Consider the following 24,659-nt stretch of genomic DNA (forward strand, 5'->3'; position numbering starts at 1 on the left):
TTCAGCAGGTTTTCCACCAGGATTTCTCTGTACTTTGCTGCATCCATTTTGCCCTCTATCTTCACAAGCTTTCCAGGCCCTGACGCAGAGAAGCATCCCCATAGCATGATGCTTCACCATGCTTCACGGTAGGGATGGTGTTCTCAGGATGATGTGTGGTGTTAGGCTTGCGCCAAACATAGCGCTTAGCGTTGAGGCCAAAAAGCTCTATTTTGGTCTCATCAGACCATAGAATCTTCTTCCACTTGGTCTCAGTGTCTCCCACATGCCTTCTGGCAAACTCTAGCCAAGATTTGATGTGAGTTTTTTTCAACAATGGCTTTCTTTTTGCCGCTCTCCCATAAAGGCCAGTTGTGCCATATTCTCTCCATTTCTTAATAATGGACTTTACTGTGCTCCGGGGGATATTCCATGCCTTGGAAATGTTCTTATATCCTACCCCTGATTGGTGCTTTTGAAGAACCTTATTCCGGATTTGCTTTGAATGTTCCTTCGTCTTCATGATGTAGTTTTTGTTAGGAAATGTACTAACTAACTGTGGGACCTCCCAGAGACAGGTGTATTTAACCTGAAATCGTGCGAAGCACCTTAATTGCACGCAGGTGGACTCCATTCAACTAATTATGTGACTTCTAAAGACAATTGGTTGCACCAGAGCTTATTTAAGTGTGTCATAGCAAAGGGGGTGAATACTTATGCAATCAATTATTTTCTGTTTTATATTTGTAATTAATTTAGAACAATTTGTAGATTTTATTTTTCACTTTGACATTATGGACTTTTGTGTGTTGATCAGTGGCAAAAACTCCTAATTAAATCCATTTTGATTCCATGTTGTAACACAATAAAATGTGGAAAAGTCCAAGGGGGGTGAATACTTTTGAGAGCCACTGTATATAATTATTTTTTTTTTCCCCCTCCCTTTCCTCTTCTCTCTAGCACTGCTAGTTATTCCGGTGATTTATCGGGCTTTTCACACACATGCCTTCTGTGTGTTTACGGTGTGGTTCTCCTCTCTCACCATCTTGTGGTAGAGAGGTCTGTCTTGTATGTATTGACATGTCAGATGAACCGATTCAAAGGGCAAAGGCTACTTCTTCCCCAGTTTCACGTTCTGAAAAATCACTCACTTCATCAGCTAAAATGTCAACTAAAAGACAAAGCAGCTCCACAGAGCGTTGGAGCTCCGCCCGGTCTCCTCCAAGGAAGAGAACGAGTAAATCCACTCATTCCCGCGGCAGCAGAGAGAGGGATGCAGCAGCCATTACCGAGAACCCTACCGAGGCTACCCAGCCGACAACTCCACAGGAATTCTTGCACCCGGTAACCAAGGATATTTTTTTTTCAGTGGCTGCAAGAGTTTGAAAGCTCAAGACAACCTGTACCTTTGCAAAGCATAACACCGGTGGCTGACACAGCCGCAGCAACTTGGAGTGCACAAGACCAGTACTACTGTGCTGACACACGCAGTATGGGAGATGATGACATCATCAACTCTGCCCCTGATGATGACGGGTCAGTAACTGGAGAAGGTGTTTCAATGGTGTACACTAATGCGGAGGCGGCTTTGAGAAGGATATTCTCCTCTGTCGACGCTAATACCCAGACTTTAGTTAAGGAGGATGATCTCCTCAGCATCTTGGATGCAAAGGATAAACAAGCCTTCGAAGGTTTTCCCTTCTATGAGGCAATCTGGAGGCCCATTGAGGCTTTATGGAAAAAACCTGTATGTGCTGCTTCATATCACAGAGTAGATCAATTCTATAGAGTACCTACTGGACACAAAGAATACCTTTTTAAGCAGCACAAAATAGATACCATCATTTCTACACCAACCACCAGAGCATCTTCCAAATCCTCTACATCAGGGGGTGCAGACAGGAAAACCAATACCTTCTTGAAGGACTACGCTGCCTCCACTTGCAATATGCGCATCAACAATTCTCAAATCCACGCAGCCAAATATCAACACAAATTATGGATCCAGATGTCTGCTGCCTTACAGACCCCTACTCCAGAGAACGTCAAACTCACCATGCAGCTTGCAGAAGGGAAAAATACTGCAAAAATCCAGCTGCAGGCGGCATGTGACAGCATCGACAACAATGCTAGGGCTGTAGCAAGTGTTGTCTTTGCAAGACGTGTTCCTGACACACAATCCAAGATCATGGAGTTACCATTTCAAGGAAACTTACTATATGGCACTGACCTCAAGGATTACCTAACAGAGATGAAGGAGGCAAGGCAAGCCATTAGATCCTGCTCAACAACAGGCAGGCATACCCCCTAATAGGGGGTATTTTAATAGGCAAAGGTTTTTCAGGCCTCAGCCAACACAATCTGCCTTTGGAGGACAGAGCATGTTCCAATGGGGACAAGGCTCCAAGCCATATGGATCCTTCCATGGCTTTGCCAGAGGTAGAGGCAGACCCTCTACATCCTTCTGACATTTTCCCAGTCAGCAACTGGTGTCGGTCCACCCCTCATTTCTGACAGTACAGGGAAGAGTTTTCATATTTAAAAAAAAAAAAAAACTGGCAGAAAATAACATCAAACCCCTGGGTCCTGGGGCACATACAACATGGCTACAAAATACCATTCTGGTTCCAACCACCAGCAATAGGGATCATCTGGACACGACTGGACAGGTCCACAAGGGGTCTTTCTACAATAGGAGATGAAATCCATGCTCCTTTCCCTTGCCATAGAACTGGTCCCCTCATCTTCGCAGAGGCAGGGCCACTACTCCAGGTATTTAATACTCAAAAAGAACGGGAAGTTAAGACCCATTTTAGGCATCAGAAGCCTGAACAAATACATCTTAACAGAAAAGTTCAAAATGGTATCTTTGGACACTGTCATCAAGGCAGTTCAACCCAGAAACTGGATGGTCTCTATAGACCTCATTTTCATCTTCCAATACACAACAATTACAGGAAATACCTTCGGTTTGCCATCAAGGACAGCATGTACCAATTCAAGGTGCGTTCGCGTTCCGGTCCATGCATGTTAGCACAGAGCTTGGATAGGTTACAAGGTCCCAATTACAAGAAATATCAGCAACACTAACATCACTTGCTCTACCTTGCATTCTTTTCTTTTGTCTGTTATTTTGTCCTGTAATTTATTTATATGACTTTTTTTTTGCCTATTTTTTGGTTCCTTGGCCTTTTCCTCGTACGTGGTGCATTCTTGACAAACTACCAACGGAAGAAACCCCCAGAGCGGATTCCAGTAACAGCTGGTTGAGACCTTTCTTTTCTTTTCTTTGCCATACAGATTTTTTGTAGGTCGTATATCTTTGCTATTGGATGTTTTTGTTTTTTGTTTTTGAGTGCTTGGTTGACTACCTTGTGGATTTTGTTTTGTTTTTGGATGGGACTGAGAGACTTTATCAATGAACGTTTGTTAATTATTGATCAAATCAAACAAGACTATCGTGCTGTTGTTTTTCGTTTTTATTATTAAACATGATGACCGCAAATAGTAAACCTGAGCTGTCCTGGTGAGCAAAGAGCCGTCTGGTCACCTTGGTAATAACGACTTCTACCTTAAGTAGGAAGATTTAAATGTGACAGTAGTTTAGTTTTATATATATACACACACACACTGTGTTTACTCGAATTCAAGTCGCACCCCGAAATACGGACACCAAATAAAAAAAATAAAAAAAACACCCTGAATGCAAGTCACATTGAACTCTTAATGAAAAATACACAATAATTAACGGTTAAATTACTTTAATTTCTAGGTGCCGGCAGGGAACACTGTATTGTACATAAAAGCATTAGAGTACTAATCACCTACTATATTACAAATGCAAATGAGAAAAGAAACTATGTACAGAGTGCAGTACTTTCAGTATTGAACGACAGTCATTGCAGTTTATGGTAGCTGGGGAAGGGTAAATTTACCTTGATCTTTATTTCAGTCTGCTTTATTGTCCTCGTTTTGTTTCATTTGGCCAATGTGACTCTGTCACGTTCGCAAGCAAAATTACAGAAATGTGTCGTTCATTTTATGTTTGAGTTAGGACTTTGGAGTTTACACCTAGTGGGGTTCCGGTAGTTAAACCAGGCACAGACCATAATAACAGTGAGTAAGTTAGAGAATCAGAGAGCGATGGAGAATCCGCCATTAAGCAGTACATACCTTAGTGTTCCTGTTTCTTGTTCTCCTCCAGATAGAGAAAGAGAGATAGATATACAGTACTGTGCAAAAGTTTTAGGCAGGTGTGAAAAAATGCTGTAAAGTAAGAATGCTTTCAAAAATAGACATGTTAATAGTTTATATTTATCAATTAACAAAATTCAAAGTGAGTGAACAGAAGAAAAATCTACATCAAATCAATATTTGGTGTGACCACCCTTTGCCTTCAAAACAGCATCAATTCTTCTAGGTACACTTGCACACAGTTTTTGAAGGAACTCGGCAGGTAGGTTGGCCCAAACATCTTGGAGAACTAACCACAGTTCTTCTGTGGATTTAGGCAGCCTCAGTTGCTTCTCTCTCTTCATGTAATCCCAGACAGACTCGATGATGTTGAGATCAGGGCTCTGTGGGGGCCATACCATCACTTCCAGGACTCCTTGTTCTTCTTTACGGTGAAGATAGTTCTTAATGACTTTCGCTGTATGTTTGGGGTCGTTGTCATGCTGCAGAATAAATTTGGGGCCAATCAGATGCCTCCCTGATGGTATTGCATGATGGATAAGTATCTGCCTGTACTTCTCAGCATTGAGGAGACCATTAATTCTGACCAAATCCCCAACTCCATTTGCAGAAATGCAGCCCCAAACTTGCAAGGAACCTCCACCATGCTTCACGGTTGCCTGCAGACACTCATTCGTGTACCACTCTCCAGCCCTTCGGCGAACAAACTGCCTTCTGCTACAGCCAAATATTTCAAATTTTGACTCATCAGTCCAGAGCACCTGCTGCCATTTTTCTGCACCCCAGTTCCTGTGTTTTCGTGCACAGTTGAGTCGCTTGGCCTTGTTTCCACGTCGGAGGTATGGCTTTTTGGCCGCAAGTCTTCCATGAAGGCCACTTCTGACCAGACTTCTCCGGACAGTAGATGGGTGTACCAGGGTCCCACTGTTTTCTGCCAATTCTGAGCTGATGGCACTGCTGGACATCTTCCGATTGCGAAGGGAAGTAAGCATGATGTGTCTTTCATCTGCTGCAGTAAGTTTCCTTGGCCGACCACTGCATCTACGGTCCTCAACGTTGCCCGTTTCTTTGTGCTTCTTCAAAAGAGCTTGGACAGCACAGCTGGAAACCCCTGTCTGCCTTGAAATTTCTGCCTGGGAGAGACCTTGCTGATGCAGTATAACTACCTTGTGTCTTGTTGCTGTGCTCAGTCTTGCCATGGTGTATGACTTTTGACAGTAAACTGTCTTCAGCAACCTCACCTTGTTAGCTGAGTTTGGCTGTTCCTCACCCAGTTTTATTCCTCCTACACAGCTGTTTCTGTTTCGGTTAATGATTGTGTTTCAACCTAATAATTTAATTGATGATCATTAGCACCTGTTTGGTATAATTGTTTAATCATACACCTGACTATATGCCTACAAAATCCCTGACTTTGTGCAAGTGTACCTAGAAGAATTGATGCTGTTTTGAAGGCAAAGGGTGGTCACACCAAATATGGATTTGATTTAGATTTTTCTTCTGTTCACTCACTTTGCATTTAGTTAATTGATAAATATAATCTATTAACATGTCTATTTTTGAAAGCATTCTTACTTTACAGCATTTTTTCACACCTGCCTAAAACTTTTGCACAGTACTGTGTGTGTGTGTGTGTGTGTGTGTGTGTGTATATATATATATATATATATATATATATATATATATATATATATAATATATAATTAGCTCAAAGAGCCAGCTGCCCAACGTTTCGATATGTTGTACATATCTTTCTCAAGGGAGCCTGTGTTTGAATCCAAACATTGGAGGTATTTATAGGTTTTTGACGGCATGACAACTACTTGTTATTGTTTACATTCAAATTCATGATTTATTCTTACATGATGTAATGGTGTTCTATATATTGTGACATCATTTTTACTTCTATCTTTGAATCTGTATTAATTCCAATTAACACTACTTTACATAAACTTATATTTTTATTATGTCATGCAATGCTGGCTCTGAGGATCAGTCCAGATTTGGCCTCCCCAGCGCATCAGTATGCACAACTTTTGAATGAATTTTGTTTATTTATTTAAATGTTATATATTTATTGAAGTGAATTAGTTCATTCTTTTCTGTTGAGTCCCGCTGGCATAATCGTGTTCAGTCTATTTATCCATTTACTTTCTTTTATTCTTCTATATGTCGCATTGTCTAATTTGAGCTGTTCTAATACTACAAACTTTACATCATTTATGTCATGTCCCTGACTGGTGAAGTGCTGTACTATTGGTTCATTCATTTTTTTATTTCTAATTAACGAAAGGTGGTTCTGAATTCTTTTATATAAAGTAGGTCCATTTCCCCATGTATGTACTGGCAAAATGCATTCCTAATTTAGATCCTTTAGATCCTAAGGGCAGCAGTGTGGAGTAGTGGTTAGGGCTCTGGACTCTTGACCGGAGGGTTGTGGGTTCAATCCCCAGTGGGGGACACTGCTGTTGTACCCTTGAGCAAGGTACTTTACCTAGATTGCTCCAGTAAAAACCCTACTGTATAAATGGGTAATTGTATGTAAAAATAATGTGATATCTGTATAATGTGAAATAATGTATAATGTGACATCTTGTAACAATTGTAAGTCGCCCTGGATAAGGGCGTCTGCTAAGAAATAAATAATAATAATAATAATAGATCCTATTGCGGTACCATCGTTTTGTTTGTAATTCTTATCAACAAATGTAAAATAACTGTTTTCTAAAACTATGTTGATCATGTTCAGTACCTCTGCTGTAGGTATTGATTTATCTAGTCTATTATCTAGTGCTTTTTGACAATATAAAAATATAAATAATTAATTAATGATTGTTCATTTTGAAACCGGATCCACGTTGATCATTTCAACAAGTACTATACATGCATTGGGGTGATTGGAGTCTGTAAGATCTGAAATGTCCTGGTGAACATGGAGCTGTCTGGTCATCCTATCAATACATGTTAGCAGATTGATAGGATCGCAGATTAAAAGCACTTTTATAAGGCGTTAGTAGTGAGACCAGACCGTGATAGAAAAGGTATACTGTAAGAACAATAGTAATTAATAGTAATATCAGGTTTAATTTACAGGGTTTTGCTGTGAAACCAACCGAATGGGCTTTTAAGTCATTGATATTTGGGTACTGAAATGTGAATTATTCATTAATAAAATAAAACGCATCCTTATGTGAAAATCAGTTTTAGATACAATGCTGGTAACTTTCATTTACAAATTGAAAAAGTAAACCAGCATACACGGTACTACATCAATCCGACTTCGTAGTATATGCATCTACCAATGAGAGAAGAGCATTATGATGTGTTTATTGCGATCGCTTGATCAAACAAAATGGCTGTGATAGACAATAGAGTGAAGAATACAGTTAAAGCACGACAGATTGAAATATATATACAGACGTGCTCAAATTTGTTGGTACCCCTCCACAAAAAACGAAGAATGCACAATTTTCTCTGAAATAACTTGAAACTGACAAAAGTAATTGGCATCCACCAATGTTTATTCCATATTTAATAGAAGACTTCGCTTTTGATTTTTTATTCAACATAATATTGTAAATAATAAAACAAATGAAAATGGCATGGACAAAAATGATGGGACCGCTAACCTAATATTTTGTTGCACAACCTTTAGAGGCAATCACTGCAATCAGACGTTTTCTGTAGCTCTCAATGAGACTTCTGCACCTGTTAACAGGTAGTTTGGCCCACTCTTCCTGAGCAAACTGCTCCAGCTGTCTCAGGTTTGATGGGTGCCTCCTCCAGACTGCAAGTTTCAGCTCTTTCCATAGATGTTCTATAGGATTCAGATCAGGACTCATAGAAGGCCACTTCAGAATAGTCCAATGTTTTGTTCTTATCCATTCTTGGGTGCTTTTAGCTGTGTGTTTTGGGTCATTATCCTGTTGGAGGACCCATGACCTGCAACTGAGACAGAGCTTTCTGACACTGGGCAGTACGTTTCGCTCCAGAATGCCTTGATAGTCTTGAGATTTCATTGTGCCCTGCACAGATTCAAGGCACCCTGTGCCAGGCGCAGCAAAGCAGCCCCAAAACATAACCGAGCCTCCTCCATGTTTCACTGTAGGTATGGTGTTCTTTTCTTTGAAAGCTTCATTTTTTCGTCTGTGAACATAGAGCTGATGTGACTTGCCAAAAAGCTCCAGTTTTGACTCATCTGTCCAAAGGACATTTCTCCCAGAAGGATTGTGGCTTGTCAATATGCATTTTAGCAAATTCCAGTCTGGCTTTTTTATGTTTTTCTGTCAAAAGTGGAGTCCTCCTGGGTCTTCTTCCATGGAGCCCACTTTCCCTCAAAAAGCGACGGATGGTGCAATCAGAAACTGACTTCACCAGTTCAGCTTGTATCTCTTTGGCAGTTATCCTTGGTTCTTTTTCTACCATTCGCACTATCCTTCTGTTCAATCTGGGGTCGATTTTCCTCTTGCGGCCGCGCCCAGGGAGGTTGGCTACAGTTCCATGGGCCTTAAACTTCTTAATAATATTTGCAACTGTTGTCACAGGAACATCAAGCTGCTTGGAGATGGTCTAGTAGCCTTTACCTTTACCACGCTTGTCTATTATTTTCTTTCTGATCTCCTCAGACGAACTCTCTCCTTTGCTTTCTCTGGTCCATGTTCAGTGTGGTGCACACAATGATACCAAACAGCACAGTGACTACTTTTCTCCATTTAAATAGGCTGAATGACTGATTACAAGATTGGAGACATGTGTGATACTAATTAAAGAAACGAATTAGTTTGAAATATCACTATAATCATTTTAGAATTTTAGAATATCTTTGTAGAATAAGCAATAATTCATCTCTTCACAGCTTCTTTGCTTTATTCTATGACATACCAAAGGCATGCAAGTATACATGATAAAATAGCTTTTAATTTCATCACTTTTCAGGAGGAATGAAGCATTATTTCAATGAGCTGTAAGGGTACCAACAAATTTGAGCACGTCTGTATATATATATATATATATATATATATATAGTAAATGGACCGTCACTCACAGTCGTTCGTTGCCCCTTTTAAAATGAGACCCAGCACACACAAAATTGCTGACACGCTAATTTTAATAAACCAAAGAAATAAAAAAGAAAACAAAACCTAACTCTGTTTTGGAGCGCTGACTACACATGTCAGGAACCTCTCCAAAACAGGACAGCTAAGCTGTTCACCTGTTCAAAAACGCACAGGTTTGTTCAAATAGCACAATAAGGCTTTCACACTACCTTACTTACTTACGATTGAGCACACTTATCAAGCGGGCTCTCCACACAGCAGCCCTGAGCAGACTGGCTGCTTTCTTTAAATACCCTGCACCTGGCTCTAATTTACAACATTAGCCAGGTGCTGGTGATTATTAAACAGTAAAATAATAACCCACAATAAAACAATACACGTTTTTAGGCAGGGAGGATATGAACCCCCTCACCTGCTGTGTTACTAATATATATTACCATCACATATCATCTTGCAGTGTGTTTATAATGCTGTAGCCTACTAACCTATTGTGTATAATACTGTAGCCTACTAACCTATTGTGTGTAATGCTGTAGCCTACACGCCTATTGTTTTGACATGAAATTACGACTGGATTATGTGTACATATTTTAAGGTTCTGTGGTGCAGTCACAGTCAGCATTGGTTTGTTTGTATTTTCTTTGCTGATCTGTCTTTAAATTATCATTAGATTTTACGTGGCCACTATGGTGAAAGACGCATTTAACCCTATTCGTGAATGTTTTAATTATGCACAAACAACCATCCCTTGTCCAAGACATACAGTGTTGTAAACAAGTCAAACTTGCCCATTCCCCGGTGAGGTCAACAACACATACATAAAATAAATGTGCAGGCAGATTTTTCCAAAATGTAAACAAACTAAACATTCTAGTAAAAAAACGGGTGTGTGAAAGTTAGCTAACAGTTTATCCAAAGCATCTTGGAGACTAGGGGGTGAACTATGTATCAACAACTGCTGCGGAAGAGTCGCTTACAATTGGACCTTGGTTATTTCCGTCTCTTCCGAAGGACGCAGCACAAGGAGGTTAAGTGACTTGCTCAGGGTCACACAATGAGTCGGTGGTTGAGCTGGGATTGAGCCTGTAACTCCTGGTAACAAGACCCTTTATTTAACCACTGAACCACCAAGCCTACGCTAATGTACTTCATTCCCCAGTCTGTGTTCATGCCATTGGCACACACTCATACATTGCTGTTGCACTACTCAGAGACAAAAGCATGATAGAAGAATATCTTTAATAATTCTCTGTAGGTCATTTTAATTTGAATTCCTTCACTTATATCTTGTGGTTTTCTTTTTTTTTTTTTTAAATATATAAATGCTCCGACCTTAACTCAGTCTTGAAGCTAAACCCTGAATGCAGTACCATGATTGACAATGCTATCTCCAATGGGAACTCCAGAAGTTGATGTAGCAAAGAATGAAATTGTACCTCTTTTAAATATTTACAGCTAAGATATTAGTCAGCAAATATTTAGTTTATATGCATTAAATACACTTTAAAACATAAGCATAAAACATCTATATTCATAATACTAATATATTGTGTATGATAACGTATTACAAACAATAGAATGTGCATGATAATTAATATTGCCAAATGTTTGAGGGTTTGTTTCCGAACACAACAATCACGTAATAAATTGCTCACAAACAATTATGGATTTGCAGGATTGGATTGATCATGTGTGAACTGTGATATACAATACATGCAGTATTGTGAATACACTAGAGTAGCTGCATTTGAACAACAAAAAAAAAAGTAAAGGCATCACTAAGTGTTTCTCATTTTTTTTATATGTGATTTTCCCCAGCGTCTGGTTTACATGTTGAAATCCCTCGTTAAGAGTTACAAGTATCTGGGAGATCCTGTTCATGATTATTAGACTATTATCTTGTTTATATTAAGCTATGAAGTGGTTGAATCAATTGTATGGAAATGTGCCGTTCTCCTCCTAATAATGCCATTTGAATCGATGTACATTTTTAAACAAGGTATAAATATAAATACATTTATGAATATATTCCTGTACTTAATAATCAATCCGATAGCTAGCCTAATATAAACATAACTAAAGTATGTTTTTAAAAATTGTTTAAAATGTAATAGTCTAATAATAGCTTGTTTTATGTATGAGAAGTCTATGTATATGTGTACAAGGTATCTGAAATGTAGTCCTACTTGGGAATGTTTGTTATAATAGTAGACCATTTTTCTCATACAAAAGAGTTGCACCACAAATAAAAAAAAATAAATAGCAAACCAAAACCTTCCTTTGTGATATACAGAGAGGACTACAATCTAAATGGAGGGATCTACTTTCCATTGTATATAAATATCATGTTTTTAAAATCAGCCGTCCAATGAAAAAAGAATGGATATTAAACACAAAAAACGTTTTACTTGACAGTAAGAGCTGACAATTCCAAAAAAGACAGGAAATAGTCAGGTACTAATTGTCATCTCTTACTGTCGAGTAAAACATAGTTTCTTGTGTTTATTAGACTACCACAGAAGCACATCGTTCAGTGTTCAGTACTATAGAGTCTGTCTTTGGTGTAGTGCAACTTTTTTCTGTCATATATAAATGTGACACTGGGCGCAAATGGTCCTGTGCAGGGCTGAGGGTTGGTGCTCTTTTACTTGTGTGTTTTTTTTTTTTTTAAATATTCAGATTTGATAGACCATATTTATTTTTTATGCCTTCTCAGGGCCCCATTCGGGCAGCGGGCCCCGGGGAAATTAGTTAGCTAGTCTACAATTTGCTGGTCTCCATTTAACAATAAAATGAAATAACTTAAAGCCATTTATATTTTAGCTGTAAATGCACTGCAGTTCAAATACTTGAAGGTAAACAAAAGAAACCTGATAAGACAGGAGTCAATATGTCTCAAAGTATATGATGAAACATTATTTTACAGTACGACATGGGGAGAGAGAACGTTTATATTTCAGTTTAAAATTTCTTTCTACAGTTTCTTCAAGTTGTAGAATGAAGTAGAAAGGTGTTCCATAAAAGTCGAATCAACATTGTAGAAGCAACAGATTTCGTTCTACATTTTCTGGCAACATGTAGACTAGTGTCCATAGCATGTGAGCGGAGTGGAGACAGTGGAGTGGATAAAGTGCCTGAGCGGAGCGCGAGTGTAAAAGCCTCTGGCACCGCTCCTGCTCCAGCGGTCGCGCCAAAAGATGTTTTGCAAAGGAAAAATATTTGACACTGTGCATATAAGATATGATCCATAAACAATGCAGCTTTTGCAATGCTCCGACAATATTGTGCAAGTGTAAACGTGTCAATTGTAGTTATCAAATGTATTTTTGACAGAAATTAATGTTACCCGATTTCAAAGGAACCGGTTCGCACATCTCTACATTTTGGAAGCGATTTACACTAGCAGTGGAGCTGGTTGCAGAATTAGAAGCACCGGAGGGGCGTGGACTGGGGAAATAAAAGCCTTGGAGCGAGCGGTTTCAAATATGAAGATAGCGAGGAGCTGTGTTTTATGAGCGCTCCACTCCTCTCGCATGCTCTGCTAGTGTCCCCTCGGCCTTATGCATTTTCTGCTCTCTCTTGCTACTTGGTGGCAGTACTCATGAAGTGCAGCTGATTTAATGCAGTCAGAAAAAGCAGGATTGAAAAGCTACAACATTGCAACCAGTTAAATAGGGATTAAATTTAATTAATCTGAGTTATTCTTAATGTTATCTTATTTATTATTGATTTCTTAGGTTCGAGATATCTTCATTTAGTCTCAGTGTTTTCTTAATTTGTGTGGACTTTCCTTGTTACCTATTTTGTTTTGAAATCTTTTCATTTTCCTAAATATTTAACATTTATTATGGTTGTATTAGCCCCTCTGAGGGTCCAGAGAGTCTGGATCATTAGCACGGTTGTCAAGAGGTCTACCATTGAAGCAATGATGTTAAGGCTTACTACTTAAACTGGTGTTATTTTTGTTTAGATCCTAAATAAATGACTTTGATTTAAGGAACCTTTGTCATTTTAAAGTAGTTACTTACTTATAACTACTTATGTTTTTTATGTTAAAATAAAGCAATATGACCTATAGATTCCTCCACAATTGGTTTTTGGCAAAACCGTTAATGTTTATTATATTTCAATATCAATCACCAGTCACCAGCACTGCACTACTGTAACTTGCCCTTAATCTATTTTACATGAACATTAAACAGAGATCTGTAAACATGTTTCCATAATAGAAACCTGTAGCACATACTATTGTGAAATATGGCTGTCCCTTCCAGTGTTTTGTCCCCCTCAATCCTCCTCTCTCTCTCTCTCTCTCTCTCTCTCTCTCTCTCTCTCTCTCTCTCTCTCTCTCTCTCTCTCTCTCTCTCTCTCTCTCTCTCTCTCTCTCTCTCTCTCTCTCTCTCTCTCTCTCTCTCTCTCTCTCTCTCTCTCTCTCTCTCTCTCTCTCTCTCTCTCTCTCTCTCTCTCCAGAATGACAGTTCTCCTGGTGGTCTGCCTGACGCAGGCCTGGCTCCTATGGAGGTTCATTCACTTCCAACTACGGCGCTGGAGAGAGTACCGGCAAGAACAGGCAGCCCGCAAGAGAGTGACCGTCAAGCAGCAGCCCAAACTTGTCAAGAGAGACGCTGGTGAGTTAGCAGAGGGAAGAGAATAGAAATGGAAATTTTGAAATTGTGTATAGAAATACACAAATGTTATTATCCTCCCCTAAATGTTATCTCTGTATTTATGTCCCACTTGCACTAGATATGTAGTAAGCAAGGAATCTAAATGGGATAAAATAGTCAACAAATACACCACATTGTTTTAGGTTTATGTTATATACATATTTGTTAACTGACAAAAGTATGCTACATTTATATTGCTTGCTTTATTGAATACATAGACACATATTTACTATGCTAGATGCACACTTTTTTTTAAATTCATTAATAGCATTTTAAATAACCTTGATTTTTAACCTTCTAGGACACCATGAAAACGGAGTAATCAAAGCTGAAAATGGAGCCTCCCCTCGACCCAAGAAAGTAAAGGCTCCATAGGAAGCTGGGTTTAAGAGACTCTTGATTTGCTGGATATGGGACTAATGGAATAGGATCCTGGTGTTTAGCCTTGGCAGTGCTGATTGGATAATAACGATAATGCTGGTGCTGAATTCCTCGGATGCAGTGCAGTATTGGGATCAGCCTCTCTTCTGCCTCATTGCCCCTTACTCAATGATTTGCTACCTGTATTTTTCCTGATGGTCTTACACTACTATCAGCGTCACTGCCATTTGTTTTACAGTCACTGGTCTTGAACGTCCTCTCTTTAATATACTGGTATCAGTTTAACTTATATCGGTGCCTTAACTTGGCAGTTTAATTGCCTGTCTCCATAGGGCAGAGCTGTGGGATTGAGCAGTTCAGTGGTTAGAATACAGGGTTCCAGTGTAGAAGGTAGAGTTTTTGAGTGGCTTCCGTGGTTACAATACTGACTTGCAGTTTTGAAGTAAGTGAACTGAGAAGTAATATTGGCTAATGAACAGAGCTGAGGGACTCAGGATGGCTGGCTGTGATTTGAAACCAGAATCACCAGATCCTCCACCTCTAACTGCTAGGACACCATGCTTTCCAATCCCTCATTTTGCAATTGCTAATCAACTCTGCTTCAGTCGCTTAGCCCTCAACTTTGTCATACTGGCCTCCACTCCTTCAGCTCTAATCACAAATCCATTGTCCTCCATTACCTCTGTTCTTTATCACTGGGCCATACACTTACAGTCCATTAGCTTTCTCCCATTGACCCCCCCCCCCCCCCCCCCCCCACACTCCCACTAGTTCCATTCACTACCTCCCAGTCCCTCAGTTAAAATCCTTTCCAGTAAATGCCTGCACCATGACTGGTATATGACATATAGGCTGCCCATATGACGTGTTGGATTGTCTGCTTGCTTCAGTACATATCTCCTTTTTGCTGGAGAGGGAGGGCCATTTAAATTGATGAAATGCAGACCTTGAGCTCTCTTACAGTGCTTAAACACACCAAGTGAGTAACAGGCTGTAGAGGCAGGTAGTGCTGGCTGTGATCAGATACTCCATGGGGATTATTCGTTCTGGTTGACAAATAGTTGCCTCACCTTTTTTACAATGAAAAAAACAATTTGCATTTTTTTTTTTTTTGGAATGAATTCCTATCGCATAGTGTTAGACATGCTTGTTCTTGTCAGATATACACATGATTAAGCTGTATGGAAGTCTTGTACCGAGTGCTTGCACACAAAGTAAATGCTACAGTCTTTAAATAATTAATATTTTCCCATTGATACTCAATGTGCAGTACAATTCATTATTCTTTAAATACACAGTAATTCATTATATCTCAACTGAAGCACAGTAAATGATAGAAAAAAAGACTTTGTCTTTTGGTTACAGTTGTGTACAGTGAATTGCTGAACCGTTTAGAGGTGAAGCCAATCTCATTGTGAGATGATTTCATTCCCTTTTTCCAGTGATGATTATTATTTTTTTGAGGAAGATGCTGACTAATGTTTTCTAAAGTTTCTTCTTTTGTGTGTAGTTGTGGATATCCTCAATTAAATCGAAGGATCCTCGATCACTTTTGAATATATAGCAGACAGCCAATCAGTGTGCAAAATTCTCATCCACTTTGATTTATTTATCGAAGTACCATTGAAATTAAGCGATAACTAATGGGAGCATCAAGTGTTTGAGGACATAATTGTCCTCCGAGTGAATAAAGTCAGTGGAATGTTAACTAGCCAAAAATGTAAAGAGATTTTTTTTCTATTCTTTGTTGTTTAAATTGATATATAGAGGTTGCATGAAGGATTTTATACTAGTGAATATCATCTTCTTTACACTCAATGCACCTTTTAGTTATTCTAGCTATTATATGACAAGTGTTTGAGGCAGTGGACTTAATAGTTGTGTGCTGCTTCTGATCTGAGTCTGACGTAAACTGAATCAATCAGTCACCTCAATGACAGGCTGCTATTGCCATGGACCCTTTGTGGGGTTTGTTTATCCAAACTGTTATTGAAGGTTAACAGGATCCCAATGAAAGTGAATGGCAGAGAAATTCCATGTGTTTAATCCCAAATAATGAGCCTCTTTGGAGACCTCTTTTGATTTAACTGAACAGTTGTGTGCTTTTAAGTTTAGATCACCTGTAGGTCTGGTTATCAAAAGATTTTTTGCACGCTCTCTAGTTTGCTACCCCTCCCCTTCAAATTACCCAAACACACTCTGTTCCCTGGGACTCTCCAGGGTCAAAACAAAATGATGCAATCTTTCAAAACTAATTCCTCTGTTTATTAAGTAAATGGTTAGACCAAGATGTGCTTTAATGCAAAAGAAATATGTAAATCTGTCACTATTTTTAGATACATTACACCATGGACCAAAATGTCTAATAATATTTATGGAGATATGTGGAATTAAATCCATATCTATCTATCTATGTATCTATCTATCTATCTATCTATCTATCTATCTATCTATGGGTGTGTGTGTGTAATATATACATACATACATACATACATACATACATACATACATACATACATATATATATACATACATACATACATACATCCACACATACATACACACACACATCCACACATCTTAGATAGGTATATCTATAACAGTTCATTTGTAAAATCGGTAAATATATAGATTTACCAGCTCATCTGTCAATCTACAAATTAACCGGTCAATGTATAGATTTACCAGCTTACCGGTCAATGTATAACATAACCAAGGAAATGCAGTAAATATATACATTTTCCAACTCCACAGGTCAATGCATATAGCTAAAAAAAAAAATCTTAGTTAATGCATTTAACTAACAAAACAGATTGACCGATGAGCTGGTAAATCTATACATATACCTGTTAATCTGTAGAATTACCGATTTGTACACATGAACCGTAACATATATAAATATATATAATCAATCCGAACAGTATTCCTTTTTTCTTCTATGTTTTAAATGTTGTACCTTTTTTATTTCTATTTTGTTATCTAGCCAAAAAATAAGATTTTTTTTTCTTTGTTTAAATGTGTAAATGGATAAAAATAGGTAAACCTGTCGCATGAATAATAAACTGCTTATCCTGACCCAGTCTGATTGGTGTTGCTACTTGGTTACTGCCTCTCATTCACTACCACACCCTCCTATCAGGGACACGGCTTCCTCTTGTGCAGAAACAGAAGTATAGCATACACTGCCTTTATGGAATCTTACACCTGCTTGAGAGCCAGTGATACCCTATATTGCTGTTGACTTGTGGGTTATCTGCCTGTGATTGGTGGCCTAGGGGAAAACCAAACTGGAAAATAACTGTTGCTGATCCATGATTGTCTGATTTTCTGCATTTTTGCACATTTTTCACGTTGTATTTGGTCAGATTTTTTCATGGGTTGTAGTAGTATATAGAGGGAGTCTGAGAGAAAAAATGACACCAAAGTTTGGTGATTCTTTCATTTGTTTGGTGTGCAAGGTAATCAAACATGCAATCTTCAGGTGTGAAAAAGTTATTGCCCCCCCCCCCCCCCCCCCCAGTTAACTCAACCCAATTAAAGGGATAATTAGGGTCAGCTGTTTGAGTTCTTTGGTTAACAACCAGGCCTGATTTGGGCCAGCCCTGCCCAATATAAATCTGACTAACTTTGGCCCTTACCATCAGAGTGAAGTTATCCGCACACAAGTTCTAGAGGCACACCATGCCATGAACAAAAGAAATTCCTGAAGACCTCTGGAAAAAAGTTGTTGATGCCTATCAGTCTGGAAAGGGTTACAAAGCCATTTCTAAGGCTCTGGGGCTCCACCAAACCACAGTCAGAGCCATATTGTCCAAATGGAGAAAGTTTGGGACAGTAGTGAATCTTCCCAGGAGTGGCCGTCCTGTCAAAATCTCTCCAAGAGCAAGGCGTAAAATCATCCAGGAAGTCACAAAGAACCCTAGAACAACATCCAGGGATCTGCAGGCCTCTCTCACCTCAGCTAAGGTCAGTGTTCATGACTCCACCATCAGAAAGTCACTGGGCAAAAATGGGATTCATGGCAGAGTAGCAAGGCTGAAACCATTGCTCACTAAGAAGAACATGAATGCTCGTTTCAAGTTTGCCAAACAACACCTGGATGATCCTCAAGAGTTCTGGAACAGTGTTCTATGGCCAGATGAGTCAAAAGTGGAACTTTTTGGCCGACATGGGCCCCGTTATGTCTGGCAAAAACCAAACACTGCATTCCACAGTAAGAACCTCATACCAACGGTGAAGCATGGTGGTGGTAGTGTCATGGTTTGGGGATGCTTTGCTGCATCAGGACCTGGACGCCTTGCCATCATTGAAGAAACCATGAATTCTGCTCTGTATCAGAGAATTCTACAGGAGAATGTCAGGCCATCCGTCCGTGAGCTGAAGCTGAAGCGCAGCTGGGTCATGCAGCAAGACATGATCCGAAACACACAAGCAAGTCTACATCAGAATGGTTGAAGAACAAGAAATTTAAAGTTTTGGAATGGCTTAGTCAAAGTCCAGACCTAAACCCCATTGAGATGTTGTGGCAGGACCTGAAACGAGCAGTTCATGCTCGAAAACTCACAAATGTCACTGAGTTGAAGCAGTTCTGCATGGAGGAGTGGGCCAAAATTCCTCCACGGCGCTGTGAGAGACTAATCAAGAATTACAGGAAGCGTTTGTTTGCAGTTATTGCTGCTAAAGGTGGCGTAACCAGTTATTGAGTCTAAGGGGGCGATTACTTTTTCACACGGGGGCATTGGGTGTTGCATAACTTTCTTTAATAAATAAATGAAATGTGTATCAAATTTTTGTGTTATTTGTTCACTCAGGGTCCCTTTTATCTAATATTAGATTTTGGTTGAAGATCTGATAACATTCAGTATCAAAAATATGCAAAAATGCAGAAAATCAGACGGGGCAAATACTTTTTCACAGCACTGTACATGAGTACTTTAAATCACAGCACTGTACATGAGTACTTTAAAACACACAAGTACTGCTTTTTAAATTATTCTTTTTATTTATATATATATATATATAAAAACATAATAAATTAGCATGCAAATATCCCCCATCTTGGTAAAGGATGTCAGGAAGGATGTTCACATTGTGAGGTGGCAGAGGGAGTCTTGATCTTCATGGGAACTGGTACAGAGGCTACGGTGCTGCTGCTCCCACCTCAAGTGCTGAGCTGATGTGTAAAGATACAGAAAGGAAAGGGTTTATGAGGTAAGAAACTGGTAATAATCCCTGTCCAGGAGGACAATTTACTCCTGAGATGAAAGCCCACCCCGTCTTTACCTTTTAGCGCAGATAATGGAAGAATTATCCATGAATGATGGAAGACATAACATTATGTCTTTCCTCCTGCAGAACCATAGTGTGTTCTGTTCAATCAATGCATATTTTTGAAAAAAAAAAATTCTGCTTAGTCTAGCGGTTATAAGCTTGCCATCAATTTATGAAAATAAATAAAAATTTAGCTTTTATTATTATTATTATTATTTATTTCTTAGCAGAAGCCCTTATCCAGGGTGACTTGCAATTGTTACAAGATATCACATTATTTTTACATACAATTACCCATTTATACAGTTGGGTTTTTACTAGAGCAATCTAGGTAAAGTATCTTGCTCAAGGGTCAACAGCTTTGGAGCACTTACACATTTATGCTCATCTAGTTGCTGGTGAATCACTTTGTCATGTTGAGTTCAGAACTTCTGATGGGATGTTCTTGGAATTTGCCTTAAAGTAATTCATCACATATTCATCCATGTCTGTCAGTATGAATAGGTGTGTGAAGACAAAGGCAGGCACATAGATAGGCTTAATTCAGCAAGCAGGTTACCATGTATTTCTTTTTTTAAAGACGAGAGACATTCCATATGTGTATGCACATTATAAATCGACCAATAAAAATACTTGGAATGTCAAAATACCAGTACCTCTTATTACTACATCAGAATTATCATGTTAAAAATTCCAAGATTAGTGGGCTCCAGTAAAGGCACTCCGCGTGGAGTTCAGGTTGCGCCCTACAGCATGGAGGTTGCTGGTTCGAGTCCAGGATATTCTACTGCCGACCGTTGGACGGGAGTCCCCAGGGGGTGGTGCACAATTGGCCGAGCGCCGCCCCGTGGGGGAGGGCTCTCTGCACACCACCAACCCCTGTAGACTGGCTGGGCGCCTGCAGGCCTGCCTGTAAGTTGCCCAGAGCTGCGTGGTCCTCCGACGCTGTAGGTGGCTGCATGGCACGCCTGCAGAGTAAAAAGAAGCTGGAGACACACGTTTCGGAAGACGCATGTGTCTGTCTTCGTCCCTCCCGAGTCGGGGGTGGAAATGATGAGCCAGTTTTGAAATAAACAATAATTGGGCTTACCAAATTGGGGAGAAAATAAAAAAAATAATTGGTGATACTAAATTTATATTAAAAAAAAAAATCATTGATTGAAAGACAATGGATTTTAACCCTTCTAAAATGCCCTGCTGGCCTACTGGAGTGAGTTTTCTTTTTTCTGTCTTCTGTATGCGCATGATTACGAGTACAGCATACAAACAAGCTGAAAGCTATATGTTTGTATGTACGTAATGAATACTGACAAAATACAAACAAATAATTTTTACCGTAAATAAATAAAACAAATAAATATTCTTAATTTTGTCATAGGGAAAGGTTTTGACTATAAAAATAACAGGTAGACAATAAACAATAAACAACGGGGTGGAACAGCCACAACAACGCGTCCTAACAAAAAAAAGGGCTGAACTAGAGAGAGAGAGAGAAATAAACCATATCTGTGTAAACAGGTGGTGTGGGCGGAGGGGGTGAAAGTCTAATACTTCAGCGTATGATACTCCTTGAAGCATGGAGCAACGCACAGAACTTGGTGCAGCCTCTTCGCTGTCACTTGATGTTGATGGTAAATATTCTTCACTTATGTCTTCACTGACACATTCGCTGACATGTGATTCAGTGGAAGAATTGAATGTAATTGAATGTAAATAGGAATCTAAATCGAGTATTATTTCTAATATTTCTTTATCACTGAGCAATTTTCGCATGTTTACAGACATTGTGAGTGTTTATTGTATGTAATTCAGTCAATATTTGGCAGAGGGCGAAAGAGACCAATAAAAGGTGTTACAGAAACCTAGTGTTACAATATCATGTTATCAGGAGTTTTGTAGGCTCAGTAAGTAATTAAAGTTTAAAGTTGCAGAACGTACCGGTATGTTCGTATTCCATGTGGACCAGAGAGCAGTGAACGTACCGGTACGTTCATACTACTCAAAGGGTTAAAAACCTTGGTTAGCTCTTTCACATCTTGTTTACAATAATAGCCAACCCCCACAAATCATACAAACTTGCATTCAGTAGCTTTGATTAAATGCCCTACTAGTGAAGTTCTAGGAAGTAATCACAAAAGCTAAAAAATAATAAACATCACTTCCTTAACTTTCCTTCCACGTCATCAGGACTGCAGCTCATTGGTTGTCCATTCCAGGAACATTATACATTTTTGCATGGTCATATTTGGTGTTCCTCACATGTCTGACACAGCATTTAAAAAGATGGAAGCCTACCTTTGCTCCAATAGCAAAATCTGCCAATCCGCAGTATACCAGGTTCCCTATCAAGTACGAAATGTTACAGTTACCGAATGGATATTTACCTGTAAAAACCCCGGAACCTGAATAGAAATACCAAAGTGCTAGTGGCTGTGACGCAGCCATGCTCGTCTCCGAGAGCATAAGAGGATTGGAGACACAGCTACTAGCACAATTTTTCCTTTCAGAACTGAACCTGAGGAGAGCATACAGATAAGTACCGGTAACTGCTATCTGCATATATTTCACTACTAATGAGATAATAAACGCGCATTGAAATAATGCTTCATTCCTCCTGAAAAGTGATTAAATTAAAAGCTATTTTATCATGTATACTTGCATGCCTTTGGTATGTCATAGAATAAAGCAAAGAAGCTGTGAAAAGAGATGAATTATTGCTTATTCTACAAAGATATTCTAAAATGGCCTGGACACATTTGTTGGTACCCCTTAGAAAAGATAAATAATTGGATTATAGTGATATTTCAAACTAATTAGTTTCTTTAATTAGTATCACACATGTCTCCAATCTTGTAATCAGTCATTCAGCCTATTTAAATGGAGAAAAGTAGTCACTGTGCTGTTTGGTATCATTGTGTGCACCACACTGAACATGGACCAGAGAAAGCAAAGGAGAGAGTTCGTCTGAGGAGATCAGAAAGAAAATAATAGACAAGCATGGTAAAGGTAAAGGCTACAAGACCATCTCCAAGCAGATTGATGTTCCTGTGACAACAGTTGCAAATATTATTAAGAAGTTTAAGGTCCATGGAACTGTAGCCAACCTCCCTGGGCGCGGCCGCAAGAGGAAAATCGACCCCAGATTGAACAGAAGGATAGTGCGAATGGTAGAAAAAGAACCAAGGATAACTGCCAAAGAGATACAAGCTGAACTCCAAGGTGAAGGTACATCAGTTTCTGATCGCACCATCCGTCGCTTTTTGAGGGAAAGTGGGCTCCATGGAAGAAGACCCAGGAGGACTCCACTTTTGACAGAAAAACATAAAAAAGCCAGACTGGAATTTGCTAAAATGCATATTGACAAGCCACAATCCTTCTGGGAGAATGTCCTTTGGAACAAAACTGGAGCTTTTTGGCAAGTCACATCAGCTCTATGTTCACAGACGAAAAAATGAAGCTTTCAAAGAAAAGAACACCATACCTACAGTGAAACATGGAGGAGGCTTGGTTATGTTTTGGGGCTGCTTTGCTGCGCCTGGCACAGGGTGCCTTGAATCTGTGCAGGGCACAATGAAATCTCAAGACTATCAAGGCATTCTGGAGCGAAACGTACTGCCCAGTGTCAGAAAGCTCTGTCTCAGTCGCAGGTCATGGGTCCTCCAACAGGATAATGACCCAAAACACACAGCAAACGTCTGATTGCAGTGATTGCCTCTAAAGGTTGTGCAACAAAATATTAGGTTAGCGGTCCCATCATTTTTGTCCATGCCATTTTCATTTGTTTTATTATTTACAATATTATGTTGAATAAAAAATCAAAAGCAAAGTCTGATTTCTATTAAATATGGAATAAACAATGGTGGATGCCAATTACTTTTGTCAGTTTCAAGTTATTTCAGAGAAAACTGTGCATTCTTCATTTTTTGTGGAGGGGTACTGTAATGGAAGTTTTCAAACACCCTTGAACCTAAGTATGGTAAGGGTTATTCTTCCCAGGTCCTTTATTCCAGCCTGCGTGTTGACTCAATGAGGAGACGCTGTAGTTCAATCAAAGGCCTTTATTTTGAGTTTGCAAACTGGCGCGCTCAACAAAGTAACACAGACTCTGTTAGCAATAGGCAGAGACGCACCCCGAGCTAATTTTAAATGCAGCTTATATAGTTTTCTGAAACATCATACAAGAAGGAAATTAAACAGTGTAACCATATAAGGATTGGTTTTAAGGCTTAAAGGAAGTAAAGGCCATTTAGGGCCGCAGTCACAAGAAAATTGATTCCATTTCTTAGAATCAGAAAAAACAGTCATAAGACAAATGCACGCTAGACATGACAGCTAAAATTAGTTTACTGGTTGCTCCTTGTTACCCACAAAGGTTGTTTACTTTAGATTCTCATTGGTTTGTCTGAATAGAGAGGTTAATAATAAGTCTCTGATTGGTTGTTGCTACTCCTGCCAGTGGGGGCAGTTCAGGCAGACTTTCTAGAAGCTTCTCAACAGTTACATGTGGCGCTGTGCCAAAAGGAAACTTATGTCTGTCATACCTCTAAAAGTATATAAAATATAAAAGAGAAATAAACATACACAAACTACCCTTTCTATCTTATTTCAGTTCCCAGTATCCTAGAGATACCGGGCAGGGCTAGTTCTTACCCTCATTGTTCCATCTATAAGCTCTTTGTACTGTTAATGCTGTGTCTAGCTTTATTGAGTTATTTAATGCCATTTAGGCAATACCTTATAAGAAAATAATCCACTACAGTACCAACAAATTTGAGCACGTCTGTAGATAACACGGACATAAACAAACAAGATAGCTGCTTCTGCATCCAGTGCTCAAAGAATATCACTGACATTTGCAGAGCTTTTTGAGATGTTATAGTAATAAAATAATGACTTGGATAGCATTATTGAGGAGTTTGGTGATAAAACGAGTGATCAGGAGATGATTTATCGGTATGCACTACTATGAAGAGGTATGTGAAAAATACAGCGAACAAGGGGTGGGGCGGGGCTGGAGATGCAGTACTGAGTGTCCTGTTAATATGCAGTGCCTTTTAAACCTGTTTTACTGTGAAAAAAAACTTTTAATCAGTGCGTCTAAAATAAACTG

The 24,659-nt window shown here is 39.2% G+C and overlaps 1 protein-coding gene across 2 annotated transcripts in view; it reads left to right on the forward strand.

Annotated features, from left to right (window-relative positions):
* tram2 (translocation associated membrane protein 2) overlaps positions 1-17,353 on the forward strand; it is a 60,591-nt gene extending 43,238 nt beyond the window's left edge. For both annotated transcript variants that reach the window (XM_034003082.3, XM_034003083.3), the window contains exons 10-11: positions 13,701-13,858; positions 14,199-17,353. In XM_034003082.3, the coding sequence (XP_033858973.1) occupies positions 13,701-13,858; positions 14,199-14,272 (232 nt within the window). In that variant the 3' untranslated portion in view covers positions 14,273-17,353. The remainder of the gene's footprint in view (positions 1-13,700; positions 13,859-14,198) is intronic.
* The last annotated feature ends 7,306 nt before the right edge of the window (positions 17,354-24,659 follow it).

Source organism: Acipenser ruthenus, chromosome 5 (assembly GCF_902713425.1).
Source record: "Acipenser ruthenus chromosome 5, fAciRut3.2 maternal haplotype, whole genome shotgun sequence".
In the NCBI taxonomy this organism is placed as follows: Eukaryota; Metazoa; Chordata; class Actinopteri; order Acipenseriformes; family Acipenseridae; genus Acipenser; species Acipenser ruthenus.